Genomic DNA, 17,846 nt, shown 5'->3' on the forward strand with positions numbered 1-17,846 from the left:
TGCTCCGCCATTCAAACATGTCTGATCGCGGATCCCACAACCCCATATACCTGCCTTCTCACCATATCCTTTGATGCCTTGACCGATCAGGAAACTATCCGCCTTAAATATACCCATGGACTTGGCCTCCACTGCAGTGTGGCAGAGCATTCGACAGATTCACTAATCTCTGGCTAAAAAAATTCCTCCCTACCTCTGTTCAAAAAGGTCATTCCTCAATTTTGAGGTTGTGCCTTCTAGTTCTGAGTACCCTCACCATAGGAAACATCCTCTCCACATCCACCCTATCTAGTCCTTTCAACGTTCACTAAGTTTCAATGAGATCCCCCCCCGCGTCCTTCTAAATTCCAGTGAGTACAGGCCCAAGGCTGCCAAATGCTCCTCATATGTTAACCCCTTCATTCCCGGAATCATCCTCATGAACTTCCTCTGGACTCTGTCCAATGACAACACATCCTTTCTGAGATATAGGGCCCAAAACTGTTGACGATACTTCGTGCAGCCTGACTGACTAGTGTCTTATAAAGACTCAGTAGTATCTCCTTGCTTTTATATTCTATTCCACTTGAAATAAATGCTGATATTACATTTGTCTTCCTTACCACAGACTAAACCTGTAAGTTAAACTTCTGGGAGTCTTGCTAAGTCCCTTTGCACCTCTAATATTTGAACGTTCTCCCCAGTTAGATAATAATTTGCACTATTGTTCCTTCTACTAAAATGAATTATCATACATTTCTCAACACTGTATTCCATTTGCTATCTTTTTGCCCATTCTTCCAATTTGTCAAAGTCTTGCTGCAGTCGCATTGCTTCCTCTGTACTACTGACCCCTCCACCTATCTTTGTGTCATCTGCAAACTTTGCCACAAAGCTGTCAATTTCATTATCTAAATCATTGACAAACGATGTGAAAAGTAGCGGCCCCGATACTTATTCCAGTGACACACTGGTCACCGGCAGCCAACCAGAAAAGGCCCCTTTTATTCCCACTCGCTGCCTCCTGCTGGTCAGCTATTCCGCTCTCTATGCCAGTATCTTTCCTGTAACACCATAGGATTTTATCTTGTTAAGCGGCCTCATATGTGGCACTTTATCAAATGCTTTCTGAAAATCCAAGTAAATGACATCCACTGCCTCTCCTTTGTCCACCTTGCTTGTTACTTCCTCGAAGAACTCTTAACAGATTTGTCAGGCAGGATTTTCCTTCACAGAAACCATGCTGACTTTGACTTATTTTATCATTAGTCTCCAAGTACCTCGAAACCTCATCCTTAATAATAGACTAACACTTTCCCAACCACTGACGTTAGGCTAATCGGCCTGTAATTTCTTTCTTTTGCCTTCTTCTTTTCTTTAAGAGCGGAGTAACATTTGCAATTTTTCAGCCCATGCCTGAATCAAGTGAATCTTGATAGATCATGATCAAAGCATCTGATATCTCTTCAGCAAACTCTCGTAGGCCTCTGGTATGTAGTTCATCTGGTCCAGGTGACTTATCTACCTTAAGACCTTTGAGTTTGCCTAGCACTTTTTCCTTTGTAATAGCGATGACACTCACTCCTTCTCCCTGACACTCACAGACCTCTGGCACACTGCTAAAGTCTTCCATAGTGAAGATAGTTGCAAAGTACCAATTAGGTTCATCTGCCATTTCTTTGGCCCCCATTACTACCTCACCAACATTATTTTCCAGTGGTCCAATATCAACTCTTGCCTCCATTTTACTCTTTATATAACTGAAAAAACTTCAGGTATCCTCTTTTATATTATTGGCTAGTCTGCACTTATATTTAATTTATTTCCCTTCTTATAGCATTTTTTAGTTGCCTTTTGTTGGATTTTAAAAGTCTCCCAATGATCCAACTTCCCACTCACTTTTGCTACCTTGTATGCCCTTTCCTTGGCTTTTATGCAGTCCTTAACTTCCTTTCTCAGCCATGATTGCCTACCCCTGCCATTTGAGAACTACTTCTGTGGGACATTTCTATCTTGCAACTTGTGAACTATTCCCAGAAGCTTCAGCCATATCTGCTCTGCCATTATCCCCGCCAGAATTCTCCTCCAATCTACCTGGGCAAGCTCCTCTCTCATGCCTCTGTAATTCCCTTTATTCCATTGTGATACTGATACATGTGAGTTGCGCTTCTCCTTCACAAATTGAAGTATGAATTCAATCATATTATGATCACTGCCTCCTAAGGGTTCCATTACATTAAGCTCCCTAATAAGATCTGGATTATTACACAACACCCAATCTAGGATGGCCTTTCCCCAAGTAGGCTCAATTACAAGCTGCTCTAAAAATCTATCTCGTAGGCATTAAACAAATTCCCTCTCTTGCGAGCTGACACCAATGTGATTTTCCCAATCCCCTTACATATTGAAGTCCCCATTTTTTAGGCATCCTTTAGTCTCATGAGACCATGGATTTGTGCCTTGGAAAGTTTCCAGGGTGCAGGCCTGGGCAAGGTTGTATGGAAGGCCAGCAGTTGCCCATGCTGCAAGTCGCCCCTCTCCCCGCTACCGATGTTGTCCAAGGGAAGGGCATTAGGACCCATACAGCTTGGCACTGGTGTTGTCGCAGAGTAATGTGTGGTTAAGTGCCTTGTTCAAGGACATAACATGCTGCCTCAGCCAAGGCTCGAACTTCAAATCACTAGACGAACACCTTAACCACTTGGCCACATTACACGTTTTACATGCCTTTTCCAGCTGCCTTTGCAATCTCAATCTCACATCTCGGCTACTATTTGGAGGACAATATATGATTCCCATAATGATTTTTTTTTATCCTAGCAATTTCTTAACTCCACCCACAAAGAGTCAATATGTTATCTCTTCCTAAAGATGTAATTCCATCTCTTACCAACAGAGCCACACCGCCGCCTACGCCTTCCTGTCTGTCCTTTCATTACAAAGTATATCCTTTGATGTTAAGCTCCCAACTATGACCTTCTTTCAGCCACGACTCAGTGATGCCCACGGTGTCATACTGACCGATCTCTCATTGTGCCATGAGTTTGTTCACCTTATTCTGAAAGCTATGTGCATTTAAATACTGCACCTTTGGTCCTGCATTCTTTGCCCTTTTGAATTCTGCCTCTGTGGTACAATTTAACTCTTTGCTCTGTCTGCATTTGTATCCAGTCATTGGCTTGTCCTTCCTTACATTTATGTTACACCCATCATCGACTTGTAAACCTGCTGGCTCATCCTCAGCTCTGTCATACTGGTTCCCATCACCCTGACATATAAGTTTAAATCACTCCCAACAGCTCTAATAAATCTGCCTGCAAGAATATTTGTCCCCCTTGGATTCAAGTGCAACCCATCCCTTTTGTATAGGTCACCCCTGCTGCAGATGAGGTCCCAATTGTGCAGAAATCTGAATCGCTCCAATTCTTGAGCAACACATTTATCTGCTACCTCATTCTATTCCTATCCTCACTGCCGCATGGCACAGACAACAATCCCGAGATTACTACCTTTGAAGTTCTGCTTCTCAGCTTCCTCCCTAACTCCCTGTGTTCTGTTTTCTGGACCTCCTCCCTTTTTCTTCCTATTTCATTGGTATCAATATATACCATGACTTCTGGCTGCTCACCCTCCCTTTTTAGGATATTGTGGATGTGTCCAGAAACATCTCAGACCCTGGTACTACCATCCATGTTTCCTTTTGGTGCCCACAGAATCACCTGTCTGTCCCCCTGACTACAGAGTCCCCTGCTACTGCTGCCATCCTCTTCCGTTCCCTATGTTTCTGAGCCACAGGGCCAGAGTCAGTGTCAGAGGCGTGGCCATTGTTGCTTCCCCCAGGTAAGTCGTCACCCCCCAACAGTACTCAAAATGGAGTACTTATTGTTGAGAGGGTTGGCCACCGGGATCCTCTCCACTTCTGACGTTCAACCTTCCTCTCCTGACAGTCATCCATTTATCTGTCTCCAGTAGCCTTGGGGTGACCACCTCCCTGTGGCTCCTGTGTATCACTGCCTCATTTTCACTAACAAGCCGAAGGTCATCAAGCTGCAGCTCCATTTCTCTAACATGGTCTCTGAGGAGCTGTATTTCAATGCACCTGGTGCAGATGTGGCCATTGGGGAGGCCAGAAGTCTCCTGGAAATTCCAGATCTGACACCCGGAGCAGAATGCTGGCTCTGCGTGCATACCCACTATTCTCTATAGAGTTAAATAAGGAATGAACTTGCCTTGCCTCTGCCTGCTCTCACCAAAGCCCTTTTGAGCCAAAGCCTTTCTACCCTGACTCAAGACTTCTCCGACGACAACTGCTCCTATAATGACTGCTCTGCTAGGTGGTACCTCTCTTTTATTGAGACTGGGTATTAAAAGCACTTTGTTGGACCTGTGCAGGAACGCTCCTGTTGTGCCTGCATGGTTCTCCAATCAACGACTCATGTTGAAAAGCTTGCTGGTTTTTCAAGCTTTGTCAGATCTGCATGGGAACACTCCTGTTGCATCTGCACAGTTCTCCAATTGGCACAGTTCCTCCAAGGCAGACCCTTTGTTTCCAGATATGAAGACAAAGCATTAAATATATCTTGGCCTTTGCAACAGAAAAAAATTTTCTTGAATTTCACCATCATTTACAAATCTTACAAATGCTACAACATGACATTTATTGGTGAAATTTGTTGACTCATCAACCTGGATAGAGAAGCTCAAACAAGAGAAAATCTGCAGATGCTGGAAATCCAGAGCATCACACACAAAATGCTGGAGGAACTCAGCAGATCAGGCACCATCTATGGGAAAGAGTACAGCCGACGTTTCAGGCTGAGACCCTTCAGCAGGACTGGAGAAAATTGATGAGCAGTAGATTTAAAAGGAGGGGGGACAGGACGAAGAAAGAGAAGGTGATAGGTGAAACTGGGAGGTGGGGAGGGTGAAGTAAAGAGCTGGGAAGTTGTTTGGTGAAAGAGACACAGGCTGGAGAAGGGCGAGTCTGCTGGAGAGGACAGAAGGCCATGGAATAAAGAAAAGGGTGGAGCAGCACCAGAGGGAGGCACAGGCAGGCAAGAGGATAAGGCGAGAGAGGGAAATGGGAATGAGGTATGGTTGGGGGGGTGGGGGCATTACAGGAACTTGGAGATTCGATGTTCATGCCATCAGGTTGGAGGCTACTCAGATGGAATATAAGGTGCTGTTCCTCCACCCCGAGTGTGGTCTCATCGCGATAGTAGAGGAGGCCATGCACTCTGTCCATCAGAAGAAGTGTGATCTCCTAATATCTACCAATTTTAAATCCACTTTCCATTCCCTTTGGGATATGTCAATCCATGGCCTCCTCTACTGTTTATTCGTTCCGTAGATGTTGCCTTACCTGCAGAGTTGATCCCTCTATGTTAGTCTCCCTCTATGCGTGTAATGATTTGTATGAACAGCATGTGTCAAGTGTTTCACTGTTGTTTTGGTACGCTTAAAAGCAATATACTAAAACAATTTAATATGATAGAGGACTTTGCCCAAACTTTATTGGAACCTTATCTTTGCTATACTTTGCTGTTATCAGTGTATACATACATCTTTATATTCTTTTTCTAATAAATATATTCCTATGCATCACAATCAGGAGAAAATCTGCAGAAATCTGCAGAAATCGGAGCAACACACACAAAATGCTGGAAGAACTCAGCAGACCAGGTGTTATCTAGGAAAAGTGTACAGTCGTCGTTTCGGGCCAAAACCCAAAACGTTGACTGTACTCTTTTCCTAGATGCTGCCTGGCTTGCTGATATTCCTACACGTGCACTGATTTTTGAAATGTGCAAATACACTTCACATTTTTTTAAACAATTTTAATTTACTTTGCAGACAACAAATCAGTCGTTTAGAAGATTTGGCACAGACTAATTCCTGTGATTTTGGCAAGTATAATGCTTTAATGATTCCTCTTGCTAATTAGTTTGAGGACAGGCTTATAGAAACAGAAGACATTGGAGACAACAGCAGGTTGGAAAAGAAGTATGTGTTGGATTCTGATGTTTTTGATCCAAGGTTCTTTTCGAAGTCAAGAAAGAGGCACAAACCTTTTTGCTTCATGTCATTTTATTAAGCCCATAAGACCATAAGATATAGGAGCAGAATTTGGCCATTTGGCCCATTAAGTCTGCTCCTCCATTTCGTAATGGCTGATCCAATTTTCCTCTCAACCCCAGTCTCCTGCCATCTCTCCATAACCCTTCATGCCCTGACTAATCGATCTATCAACCTCTGCCTTAAATATACATATGGACTTGGTCTGCCTGTAACAAGGAATTCCACAGGTTCACCACTCTCTGACTAAAGAAATACCTCCCCGTCCCCATTCTCAAAGGTCACCCCTCTATTCTGAGGCTGTGTCCTCTGGTCTGAGACTCTCTCACCCCAGGAAACATCCTCTTCACATCCACTCTACAAAGGCTTTTCACCATTTGATAGTTTTCAATGAGGTCACCCTTTATTCTTCTGATTTCTAGTGAATTCAGTCCCAGAGCCATCAAACATTTCAAATGACAAGATATTCAATCCTGGAGTCATTTTCGTCAACTTCCTTTGTACCCTCTCCAGTTTCAGCACATCCTTTCTAAGATAAGGGGCCCAAATCTGCTACAATACTCCAAGTGAGGCCTCACCAGTGGTCTCAACATTACATCCTTGCTTTTATATTCTAGTCCTCTTGAAATGAATGCTAACATTGCATTTGCCTTCCTCACCACAAACTCAACCTGCAAATTAACCTTTAGGGGATATTGCAAAAGACTCCCAAGTACCTTTGTGCCTCAGTTTTTTTGTATTTTCTCTCCATTTAGAAAATAGTCAACACTTTTATTTCTTCTACCAAAGTGCATGACCATATGCTTCCCGACACTGTATTCCATCTGCCATTTCTTTGCCCATTCTCTGAATCTGTTTAAGTCCTTCTGTAGCCTCTTTACTTCCTCAAAAGTACCTGCCCCTCCACCTATCTTCAGATCGTCTGCAACCTTTACAACAAAGCCTTCAACTCCATCTTCCAAATCAATGACACATCACATAACAAGAATCGGTCCCAACACAAACCTTTGTGAAACACCACGAGTCACCGGCAGTCAACCAGAAAAGGCTCCTTTTATTCCCACTCTTTGCCTCCTGTCAATCAGCCACTGCTTTATCTATGCTAGAATCTTTCCTGTAATACCATAGGCTCATATGTAGTTTCATGTTTGACACCTTGTCAAAGGCCTTCTGAAAATCCAAGTACATGACATTGACTGATTCTCAGTTGCCTATCCTGCCTGTTATTTCTTCAAAGAATTCCAAGAGATTTGTTAGGCAAGATTTTCCCTTGAGGAAGCCATGCTGAATGCAGCCTATTTTATCATGTGCCTCCAACTACCTTGAGACGTCATCCTTAATAACCAACTCCAACATCTTCCCATCACTGAGGTCAGACTAACTGGCCTATAGTTTTCTTTCTTCTGCCTCTCTCCCTTCTTGAAGAGTGGAGTGACATTTACAATTTTCCAGTCTTCCAGAACCATTCCAGAATCTGGTGATTCTTGAAAGATCATTTCTAATGCCTCCACAACCTCTTCAGCCACCTCTTTCTGAACCCTGGGTTGTACATCATTTGGTCCAAGTGACTTATCCACCTTCAGACCTTTCCGTTTCCCATGAACTTTAACTAGTAATTGTAGCTTCACACACCTTATGCCCCCTAACACCTGGAATTTCCACCATACCTCTAGTGTCTTCCACAGTGAAGACTGATGTAAAATACTTATTCAGCTTATCCACCATTTCCTTGTTCCCCATTGCTACTTCTCCAGCATCATTTTCGAGTGGTCTGATATCCACTCTTGCTTCTCGTTTACACTTTATGTCTCTGATATCTTCTTTGTTATTACTGGCTAGCTTTAACTTCTATTCTGGTGTCTGTCCCCCACTTTTCCTTCGCTACATCGACGACTGCATTGGCGCTGCTTCCTGCACGCATGCAGAACTCGTTGACTTTATTAACTTTGCCTCCAACTTTCACCCTGCCCTCAAGTTTACCTGGTCCATTTCCGACACCTCCCTCCCCTTTCTAGATCTTTCTGTCTCTGTCTCTGGAGACAGCTTATCCACTGATGTCTACTATAAGCCTACTGACTCTCACAGCTATCTGGACTATTCCTCTTCTCACCCTGTCTCTCGCAAAAACGCCATCCCCTTCTCGCAATTCCTCCGTCTCCGCCGCATCTGCTCTCAGGATGAGGCTTTTCATTCTAGGACGAGGGAGATGTCTTCATTTTTTAAAGAAAGGGGCTTCCCTTCCTCCACTATCAACTCTGCTCTTAAACGCATCTCCCCCATTTCACGTACATCTGCTCTCACTCCATCCTCCCACCACCCCACTAGGAATAGGGTTCCCCTGGTCCTCACCTACCACCCCACCAGCCTCCAGGTCCAACATATTATTCTCCGTAACTTCCGCCACCTCCAACGGGATCCCACCACTAAGCACATCTTTCCCTCCCCCCCTCTCTCTGCATTCCGCAGGGATCGCTCCCTACACAACTCCCTTGTCCATTCGTCCCCTCCATCCCTCCCCACTGATCTCCCTCCTGGCACTTATCCGTGTAAGCGGAACAAGTGCTACACATGCCCTTACACTTCCTCCCTTACCACCATTCAGGGCCCCAAACAGTCCTTCCAGGTGAGGCATCACTTCACCTGTGAGTCGACTGGGGTGATATACTGCGTCCGGTGCTCCCGATGTGGCCTTTTATATATTGGTGAGACCCGATGCAGACTGGGAGACCGCTTTGCTGAACATCTACGCTCTGTCCGCCAGAGAAAGCAGGATCTCCCAGTGGCCACACATTTTAATTCCACATCCCATTCACATTCTGACATGTCTATCCACGGCCTCCTCTACTGTAAAGATGAAGCCACACTCAGGTTGGAGGAACAACACCTTATATTCCGTCTGGGTAGCCTCCAACCTGATGGCATGAACATTGACTTCTCTAACTTCCGCTAAGGCCCCACCTCCCCCTTGTACCCCATCTGTTACTCATTTTTATGCACACATTCTTTCTCTCACTCTCCTTTTTCTCCCTCTGTCCCTCTGAATATACCTCTTGCCCATCCTCTGGGTCACCCCCCCCCCCGTCTTTCTTCCCGGACCTCCTGTCCCATGATCCTCTCGTATCCCCTTTTGCCTATCACCTGTCCAGCTCTCGGCTCTATCCCTCCCCCTCCTGTCTTCTCCTATCATTTTGCATCTCCCCCTCCCCCTCCAGCTTTCAAATCCCTTACTCACTCTTCCTTCAGTTAGTCCTGACGAAGGGTCTCGGCCTGAAACGTCGACTGCGCCTCTTCCTATAGATGCTGCTTGGCCTGCTGCGTTCACCAGCAACTTTGATGTATGTTGCTTTGGCTTTTATGTTGGCTTTGATTTCTCTTGTTAGCCACAGTTGTGCCTTCTTGCATTTGGAGTGCCTTTTCCTCTTGTGATCTATATATCCTCTGCCTTCTGAATTGCTTCCAGAAATTCCAGCCATTGCTGCGCTGCTGTTATCACCTGCCAGTGTTCTTTTCCAGTCAATTCTGGCCAAATCCTCTCTCATGCCTTTGTAATTCCCTTTACTCCACTGTAATAATGGTACATCTGACTTTAGTTTCTCCTTCTCAGATTTCAGGGTGAATTCAATCATATTACGATCACTTGTTCCTAAGGGTTGTTTTACCTTAAGCTCTCTAATCAATTCTGGTTCATTGCACAACACCCAATTCAGAAGAATTGACCCCCTAATGGGCTCAACCATGAGCTGCTCTAAAAAGCCATCTCGTAGGTACTAGAAATTCCTCTCCTGGAATCTAGCACTGATTTTTCCAAAAAAAATTGAAATCCCCCATGACTGAGAGGACTTCCGGGTCATCAAGGGAATGGCGGCGTAAGGAAAGGGTCTCTCGACAAAAAAGAAGGTAAACTGCCCCAAAATCGAATTTAGACAAATACTTAATATTGCATAACTATATTAATAAAAGGGGCAAGGATGATGTCTAAGAACAAGAATAAAAAGTCCGCTTCGAAGGCTGATAAACATAAAGAGATGCAGCAAGGCGACGGGCCTAGCTCTCCCACGGCAAGCCAGGACGCAGTTAATGAGGGGGAATCGGTGACTCTGTCTTTGATTCTCGAGTTCCGACAAGATAACAGCAAACAGCTGGAAGATATTAAAGGAGAAATAGTAAAAACTAACTCGCGGATAGATGAAGCCGAAGCGAGGATTGTTGGAATTGAAGAGAAGCTACAAAATGCCGAGGAAGTGATAGCAGAAATGCTGAAGCTACAAGACCAACTCCAGTGGAAACTAATAGATCAAGAAGGCCGCTCGAGAAGGGAAAATGTGAGGATCTACGGAGTTCCCGAAGGAACCGAAGGTAAACCCGGATTGATGATTCCCTTCGTGGAGAAGCTACTTAGAGAGAACCTTGATATATCGGCCGCAAAAGACCTACAGATAGAAAGGGCTCACCGAGCGTTGGCACCACAGCCTCCGGCAGGTGCCCAGCCCAGATCGATTCTGGTCAGATTTCTCAGTTACAGAACGAAGGAAGAGGTGCTTAAAAGAGCATGGCAAAAGAAAGGTTTCATGTGGAACAACTGTAAAATCAGTTTAGACCACGACTACGCACCGGGGATTCTTGCCAGACGGAAGGAATATACGGAAACACGGAGAGTCCTGAAGGAAAACAACATCAGATTCCAGACCCTGTATCCAGCTTGGCTGAGAGTCTTTTACGACGAAGGGACAAAAACTTACGCTACGGTGGAGGAGGCAACGTCGGACCTGGCGGACCGGGGACTACCTATTAAAGTTATCACCCAACCGGAGTCGCTACTGGAGAGGATTCGGCAGAAGTCGTGGCAGTTAGTGGGGCGAGGACGCTCCACTCGAAACAGAGTGTCAAACTACAAGGAAAAGCTGCAAATATTCAGACGCGAATGTACAGAGAATACAGATTAATTAAGAGAAATGACTGAAAAGAGTAAATCGGACTTAAAAGTAAAATGAAAACTGGTAACTGAAAATAATCTAGGCGGAATAACTTGAATGATAGCAATATGGTCGAGACATAAATAGGAGAAAATTCTCTATGATTATTCAAACTGCTGAGGGCCCTCTAACACAGGGTGAAGATAGAGGTTATCCCTCTGAACTGAGGCGGGTCGGTGCTCAGGCCTCACTGTGGGAAGTCGGGGAAAATTTTCAAATGTTATACGTTCAGAAATGTCTAGGGTGTGGTTATATGTCTTGGTTTACTGTTGAGAAGGGATTGCTTACTGTTTGGTTAGAAAAGGAGAGTGCTTTTTTTCTACTAGAGAAAAATGCAAACTGAATTGGTAAAAATAATTTCCTATAATGTTAATGGGGTTTTGAATCCAATTAAAAGAAATAAGATTATGTCTAAATTGTAAAAAGAGAGGGCACAAATAGTTTTCCTCCAGGAAACACATATGAGCCAATCTGAACATGGAAAATTAAAAAGAATGGGCTTTAAGCATGTATTTTATTCATCATATAAATTGAGTCACAAAAGAGGGGTAGCTACTTTCATATCAAGTACTCTTAATTATGAACATATTTCAGAGACGAGAGACAAAGAAGGACGGTTTGTAAAAATCACAGGAAGAATAGAAGGTACAGAAATAACATTGCTGAATGTTTATGCTCCTCCAGGTAGTGAATGGTCATTTTATAGACACATTTTTGACCTCATGGTCAGTTCTCGAGGGGTAGTAATTTGAGGAGGGGATTTTAATATTAGATTAAATCCTATATTAGATTCTTCAAGAATAGTTACTCAGAATAAACCTCTGACTCGGAAAGTGAATTCATTGATGGAGGAGTTGGGAATTATAGATGTCTGGAGGGAATTACACCCTACTAGTAAAGATTATACATATTACTCTTTCCCTCATTCAGCCTATTCAAGGATAGACTATTTCTTTATCTTTAATACAGATAGACTCAGGATAAAAAACTGTAATATTGCAACAATTGATCTGTCGGATCATAGCCCAGTGTCTATGTCTCTAATCCTGGAAAGGAAAATGAGGAAAACACTATGGAGGCTAAACTCACATATACTTAATAACCCAAAAGTAATGGAGAGATTAAGGGGAGAAATCAAAGAATATCTAGACCTTAATGACACGGGAGAAACATCACCAGTGATTTTATGGGATACATTGAAAGCTGTACTGAGAGGGAAAATTATTTCCATTACTACTCGCATGAAAAAAATCAATGCACAAAAATTAGCAGACCTTCAAGGAAAATTAAAACAACTTCAAGTTGGAGATAGCAACAAAAGTAATTCAAATCGAAAACAGGAAATTAGGAAATTGCAAAGTGAAATTGATGATATTTATACGTTGGAAACTCAAAGAAATTTTCTTTACCTGAGACAAAAGAATTATGAAGTAGGAGGTAAATCAGCTAGATTATTAACATATAAATTACGAAAACAACAAGCAGACAATACAATTCATAAAATAAAGAATCCAAAGACAAAGCTTGTGGAGAGTACAATAGGGAAAATTCAAGAGAGTTTTGAAACGTATTATCGAGAGCTGTACTCCCAACCCCGGGCCCCCAATGAGCCCTATATAGACAGTGTATTGAATTTTTTAGATCTACCTAAACCTACAGATTTACAAAATGAAAGTTTATTAGAACCAGTAACTGTCAAAGAACTGAACGTGGCCATCTCTAGGTTAAAGGCTGGAAAGTCCCCGGGTTCTGATGGGTTTACCTCAGAGTGGTACAAGTCCCTGAAGACACAGTTAGCCCCATTACTACTTAACACCTTTAATTGGATCTTGCAGAGAGGAGAAACTCCACCTTCCTGGAGAGAAGCGATTATTTCAGTTATTCCTAAAGAGGGTAAAGATAAACTAGAATGTGGCAATTATCGGCCAATTAGTGTTCTTAATTTAGATTACAAACTATTTACATCTATATTAACGCGCAGATTGGAAAAGCTTTTACCTGGCCTAATCCATTTAGACCAGACTGGATTTATTCAACAAAGACAAACACAGGACAACATAAGGAGAACTCTGCACATATTAGAACAGGTTAATAAGAACGAGACAGAGACAATGGTAGTAGGATTGGACGCTGAGAAAGCTTTTGATTCGGTTAGTTGGGCATTCCTATACAGAGTGTTAGGAAGATTCGGCTTTCAAGAAAGGTTTATTAAAGTAATTCAGACTCTGTATGACAGCCCAACAGCCCGAATTAAGATAAATGGGGACCTCTCTGACTCCTTCATTTTAGAGAGAGGCACTAGACAGGGATGCCCAATTTCTCCTCTCCTTTTTGCGCTATATATTGAACCACTTGCCCAACTAATAAGACAGAGCGAAATCGTAAAAGGTATCAAGGTGGCAGGGATTGAACAGAAAGTGGCGTTATTCGCAGATGATGTTTTGGTCTATCTGAGTGAACCAGAAAAATCATTTATAGGATTGTTTACACTGTTGGATGACTTTGGGAAAATATCAGGTTATAAAATAAATGTAAAGAAAACGCAGGTTATGTCCCTAAATTATACACCATCCAAAAAATTGCAGGATACATACGATCTTAAGTGGGAAGCTAAATCATTAAAATATTTAGGAATAACCCTGCCGAAGGATCTTTCAACACTGTCACAGGTAAATTATGGGCCATTAATCTCAGAGATAAAAGCAGATATGCATAGATGGAATCTTATCCCCTTTTTAAGTTTAAATTCAAGGATAAATACTATAAAAATGAATATTCTTCCTCGGTTATTATATCTTTTCCGTACTTTACCAGTGGAGGTGGATGATAATCAATTCAGGGAATGGGACATGGATTTCCCGCTTCATTTGGCAAGGAAGGAAACCTAGAATTCGATATAACACCTTACAGTTAGGGAAGGAAAGAGGAGGTATGGTTCTTCCTTGCCTGAGAAATTATTTTTATGCCTCACAGATAACCCTTCTGTTATATTGGTGTAATAGGGAATATAAGGCTAGATGGAAGGAAATAGAATTTGGATTAGTTGACAGTTTTCCTCTTCAGGCCTCAATAGCTGACAAAGGATTGATGGCCCAGTTGGAAAAATTTAATAATGCTTGGATAAATCTTACATTAAAAGTATGGCAGAAGGTGGTTAATTCATGTGGAATTAATAACATGCTAAAACTCTTTAGATGGTGTGCATATGATACCGAATTCCTTCCCAACAGAGGAGATAAAAGATTTGAGCTATGGATAAAGAAAGGTCTTACAACCTACCTCTCATTTATAGATAAAAGAGTATTACAAAGTTTCCAAATCCTGCAGGACAAACATGGCCTAGAACATAATGACTTTTTTAGGTACCTTCAAATACGAAACTATGTTAACCAGAATTGTAGATATACAGACCTATCAACAGTAGAATTAGAATTTTTCAAGATTCTGAATTCGGCTTGCAGTTCAATACCTAGTAAATCAGTTTCTCGCCTATATAATGCACTCTCCCATGCTAAAAATGTAAATACACTGTATATTAAAGAGAAGTGGGAGAAAGAAGCGGGGTTGGTACTTTCAGAGGAGGCTTGGGGGAAAATCTGCAGCTTTCAATGGTCCTCGACTAATTCTTTGACTTGGAGAGAACATTGTTGGAAAAACATTATAAGATACTTCAAGACCCCATATCAGGAAAAATATAAAGATACAAATGTGATGTGTTGGAGAAGGTGCGGCTCTAAGGAGGCAAATCATTTTCATATTTTCTGGGATTGCCCTAAATTAAGTCTATTTTGGGAAGGTATTCATAGAACATTAGTTAAGGTACTTAGGTCCCAGATACCTCTGAACTTTGAGACGCTCTATTTGGGGCATGTATTGTTCCTTGAACAAAAGGAAGATATAAAGTTGCTGTAGGCCCTCTTAGCAGCAAGTAAGAAATCAATCACTAGAAAATGGCTAAATCCAATACCACCTACATTAGAAGATTGGTACGAAATTATCTTGGAAATATTTAAAATGGAAAAGTTGACCTACTCCCTGAGAACTCAAAAAGAAACATTTTATCAAATCTGGAATAAATGGATTGAATATATAACCCCAATGCGAGCAGACTTTAGATGACTCTCCTAATGATTTATATTGCTCTTCTCATCAACACAGTAATATTGCTAACGTAAGCACCCCTAGTCTAAATGTTTGTTGTTTTTTTTTGGAAAATAGAGAATTAACACAAGTAAAGGGAAAGATTTGGGAAAGGGATAAAAAAAAATGAAAAAATTAAGTAAATAAGTACATAGGGATTGGATAATTATGTCTGCGGGCAGGAACAAGCACGAACAATTTGGGATATAAACACCTACAATGGTTGGTATATAGGCTTGTATGCAACATTTTGGACCAGTGGAAATGGTCCAGAAGGGTTGTATGGAAACTATTATTACCATTTTTCTTAACAACTAATTTCATTACTTAGCCTAATAGGTTAGATTTACCACAGTACATAATTATCTATTTAAATGTTTATTTTGCTTTTATATCATCTCAATGTGTACTTAAGAATGTATAAATAATTGTAGTTTTATACATATAAAAAAATGGAAAAGGTTATATGTGTGAAAAAAGTACATGATAATTGTGAACTCCTTATCCAAATAAAAATAAAATTAAAAAAAAAAAGAAATCCCCCATGACTATTGGAACATTGCCCTTTTGGCATGTATTTTCTATCTCCCATTGTAATTTGTAGACCACATCTGAACTACTGTTTGTAGGTCTGTATACAATTCCCATAAGGCTCCTTTAACCCTTGCAGTTCCTTAGCTCTATCCACAATGCTTCAATGCCTTCTGACCCAATGTCACCTCTTTTTTTTGGCGTGTGCCTGTGTGCATGCGAGTCTGTGCGTGTGTGTCTGCGTGTATCTGTGATGTCTTTTTAATAATGGCTTTTACAAGCGGGACTGTGGTGCCCCACTCCTCACACAGGCATTTTCGCAGTATTTTTCCCTTTATTTTACGAGGTCGAGTTGCGATCTTGACACCCAACCCGGCATGGATGGAAAGCGCACTCGGGAGTGGACCTGACTGGTTTCGAACCCGGGAACCTCCGCTCCCGGGTCCGGCGCCGATGTCATTGCGCCACCAGCTGGCCCATGTCACCTCTTTCTAATGATTTGATTTTATTTTTTTTACCAACAGAGCAAAGCTAACACTTCTGCCTTCCTGCCTGACCCTTTGATATAATGTGTATCCCTGGACATAAAGCTCCCAGCTATAATCTTTCAGTCATGATTCAGTGATGCCTACAACATCATACATACCAATCTGCAACTGTGCTGCAAGTTCATCTGCCTTATTCTGTATACTGCGGGCATTCAAATATAGCAACTTCAGTCCTGTATTCACCGTTTTGATTTGGTCTACCTTTTACTTTGCAACTCATCCTGTTGACTGCAATATTGTCCTGTCAGTAGCCTGCCCTCACAAGGTATTGCCTCTGTTTGGAAACCAGCCACCTCATCTTCAGTACTATTGTCCGCCTTTCCTTACATTGAAATATAGGCCGTTCAGGAAACTAATCACATCAACCTTTTGATTCCTAACTTTGTCTGAAGTTTTACCAACATCTGCCTCCACTAATTGTTCTGGCACTCTGGTTCCCATTCCCCCGCAACTCTAGTTTAACCCCCACCGAGCAGCATTAACAAACCTTTCTGCTTGGATATTAGTCCCCCTCCAGTTCAGGTGTAAACCGTCACTTCTGTACAGGTCCCATCTTCCCTGGAAGGGAGCCCACCGATCCAAAAGTCTTATGCCCTCCCTACTTAGCCACGTATGAAACTCTATAATCTTCCTAGTTTTGGCCTCACTCGCACGTTACATGGGTAGCAATTCTGAGATCACAATCTTGGAGGTCCTGCCTTTAACTTAGCACCTAGCTCCCTGAAATTACGTGCAGATCCTTGTCACTCGTCCTACCCAGGTCATTGGTATCTATATTGATAATGACCTGGCTGTTCATCGTCCCACTTAAGAATGCTGAGGATTTGATTCGAGATATCCCAGACCTTACATATACCATGTAGAACCTTGAGATTTATTTTGAGGTTTTCCCCCTATTTGTGAATAAAGAACTGTAATCTCAGAAATCTGGCTCGTAAAACAATCAGAAAAATCTGATTGCATTCTAATGATTTGAATGTAGCCTCATATTATATTGGGTATCCTATATTGGTGCTGGAACGTGTGGTAAAATTTTCGGACTGCCCCAGTACATCCTTGCGTATTTTGGTTGTTAGGGCAAAACAGTGCATTTCACAGTATGCTCTGATGTACGTATGATAAGTGATGTACATGTACACGTGATAAGCGCTCATGTAGTGGTTAGCGTGACATTATTACAGCAGTTTGCAGTTCAATTTGCAGCGCCATCTGTAAGTTCGTATGTTCTCCCTGTGACCGTGTGGCTTTCCTTTGGGTGCTCCAGTTTCCTCCCACAGTCCAAAGGCGTACCGGTTTGTAGGTTAATTGGTCATTGTAAATTGTCCTGTGGTTACGCTGCGGTTAAATAGGTGGGTTGCTGGGTGGTGTGGCTCATTAGGCTGGAAGGGCCAGTTACACGTTGCATTTCTAAATAAATAATAATGATAAATAAATCTAAATATTTGTTTGTCTTGATTTTGTATTTAAAACAGGGAACATTACCAGCATTTGTAGTGAAGCAGATGACATCAGACAACAATGTGTTAACTTCCTCCAATATGTCAAAGTATTTATTTTCAGGTAATGTTTCAATCACCTTGTGATATTGATCATAGTTTCA

The 17,846-nt window shown here is 42.1% G+C and overlaps 1 protein-coding gene across 1 annotated transcript in view; it reads left to right on the forward strand.

Annotated features, from left to right (window-relative positions):
- Positions 1-17,846, forward strand: part of mms22l (MMS22-like, DNA repair protein) — a 297,601-nt gene that overhangs the window by 18,368 nt on the left and 261,387 nt on the right. The window contains exons 4-5 of the mRNA XM_063033047.1: positions 5,833-5,885; positions 17,719-17,806. Of these exons, the coding sequence (XP_062889117.1) occupies positions 5,833-5,885; positions 17,719-17,806 (141 nt within the window). The remainder of the gene's footprint in view (positions 1-5,832; positions 5,886-17,718; positions 17,807-17,846) is intronic.

Source organism: Mobula hypostoma, chromosome 2 (assembly GCF_963921235.1).
Source record: "Mobula hypostoma chromosome 2, sMobHyp1.1, whole genome shotgun sequence".
Lineage (NCBI taxonomy): Eukaryota > Metazoa > Chordata > Chondrichthyes > Myliobatiformes > Myliobatidae > Mobula > Mobula hypostoma.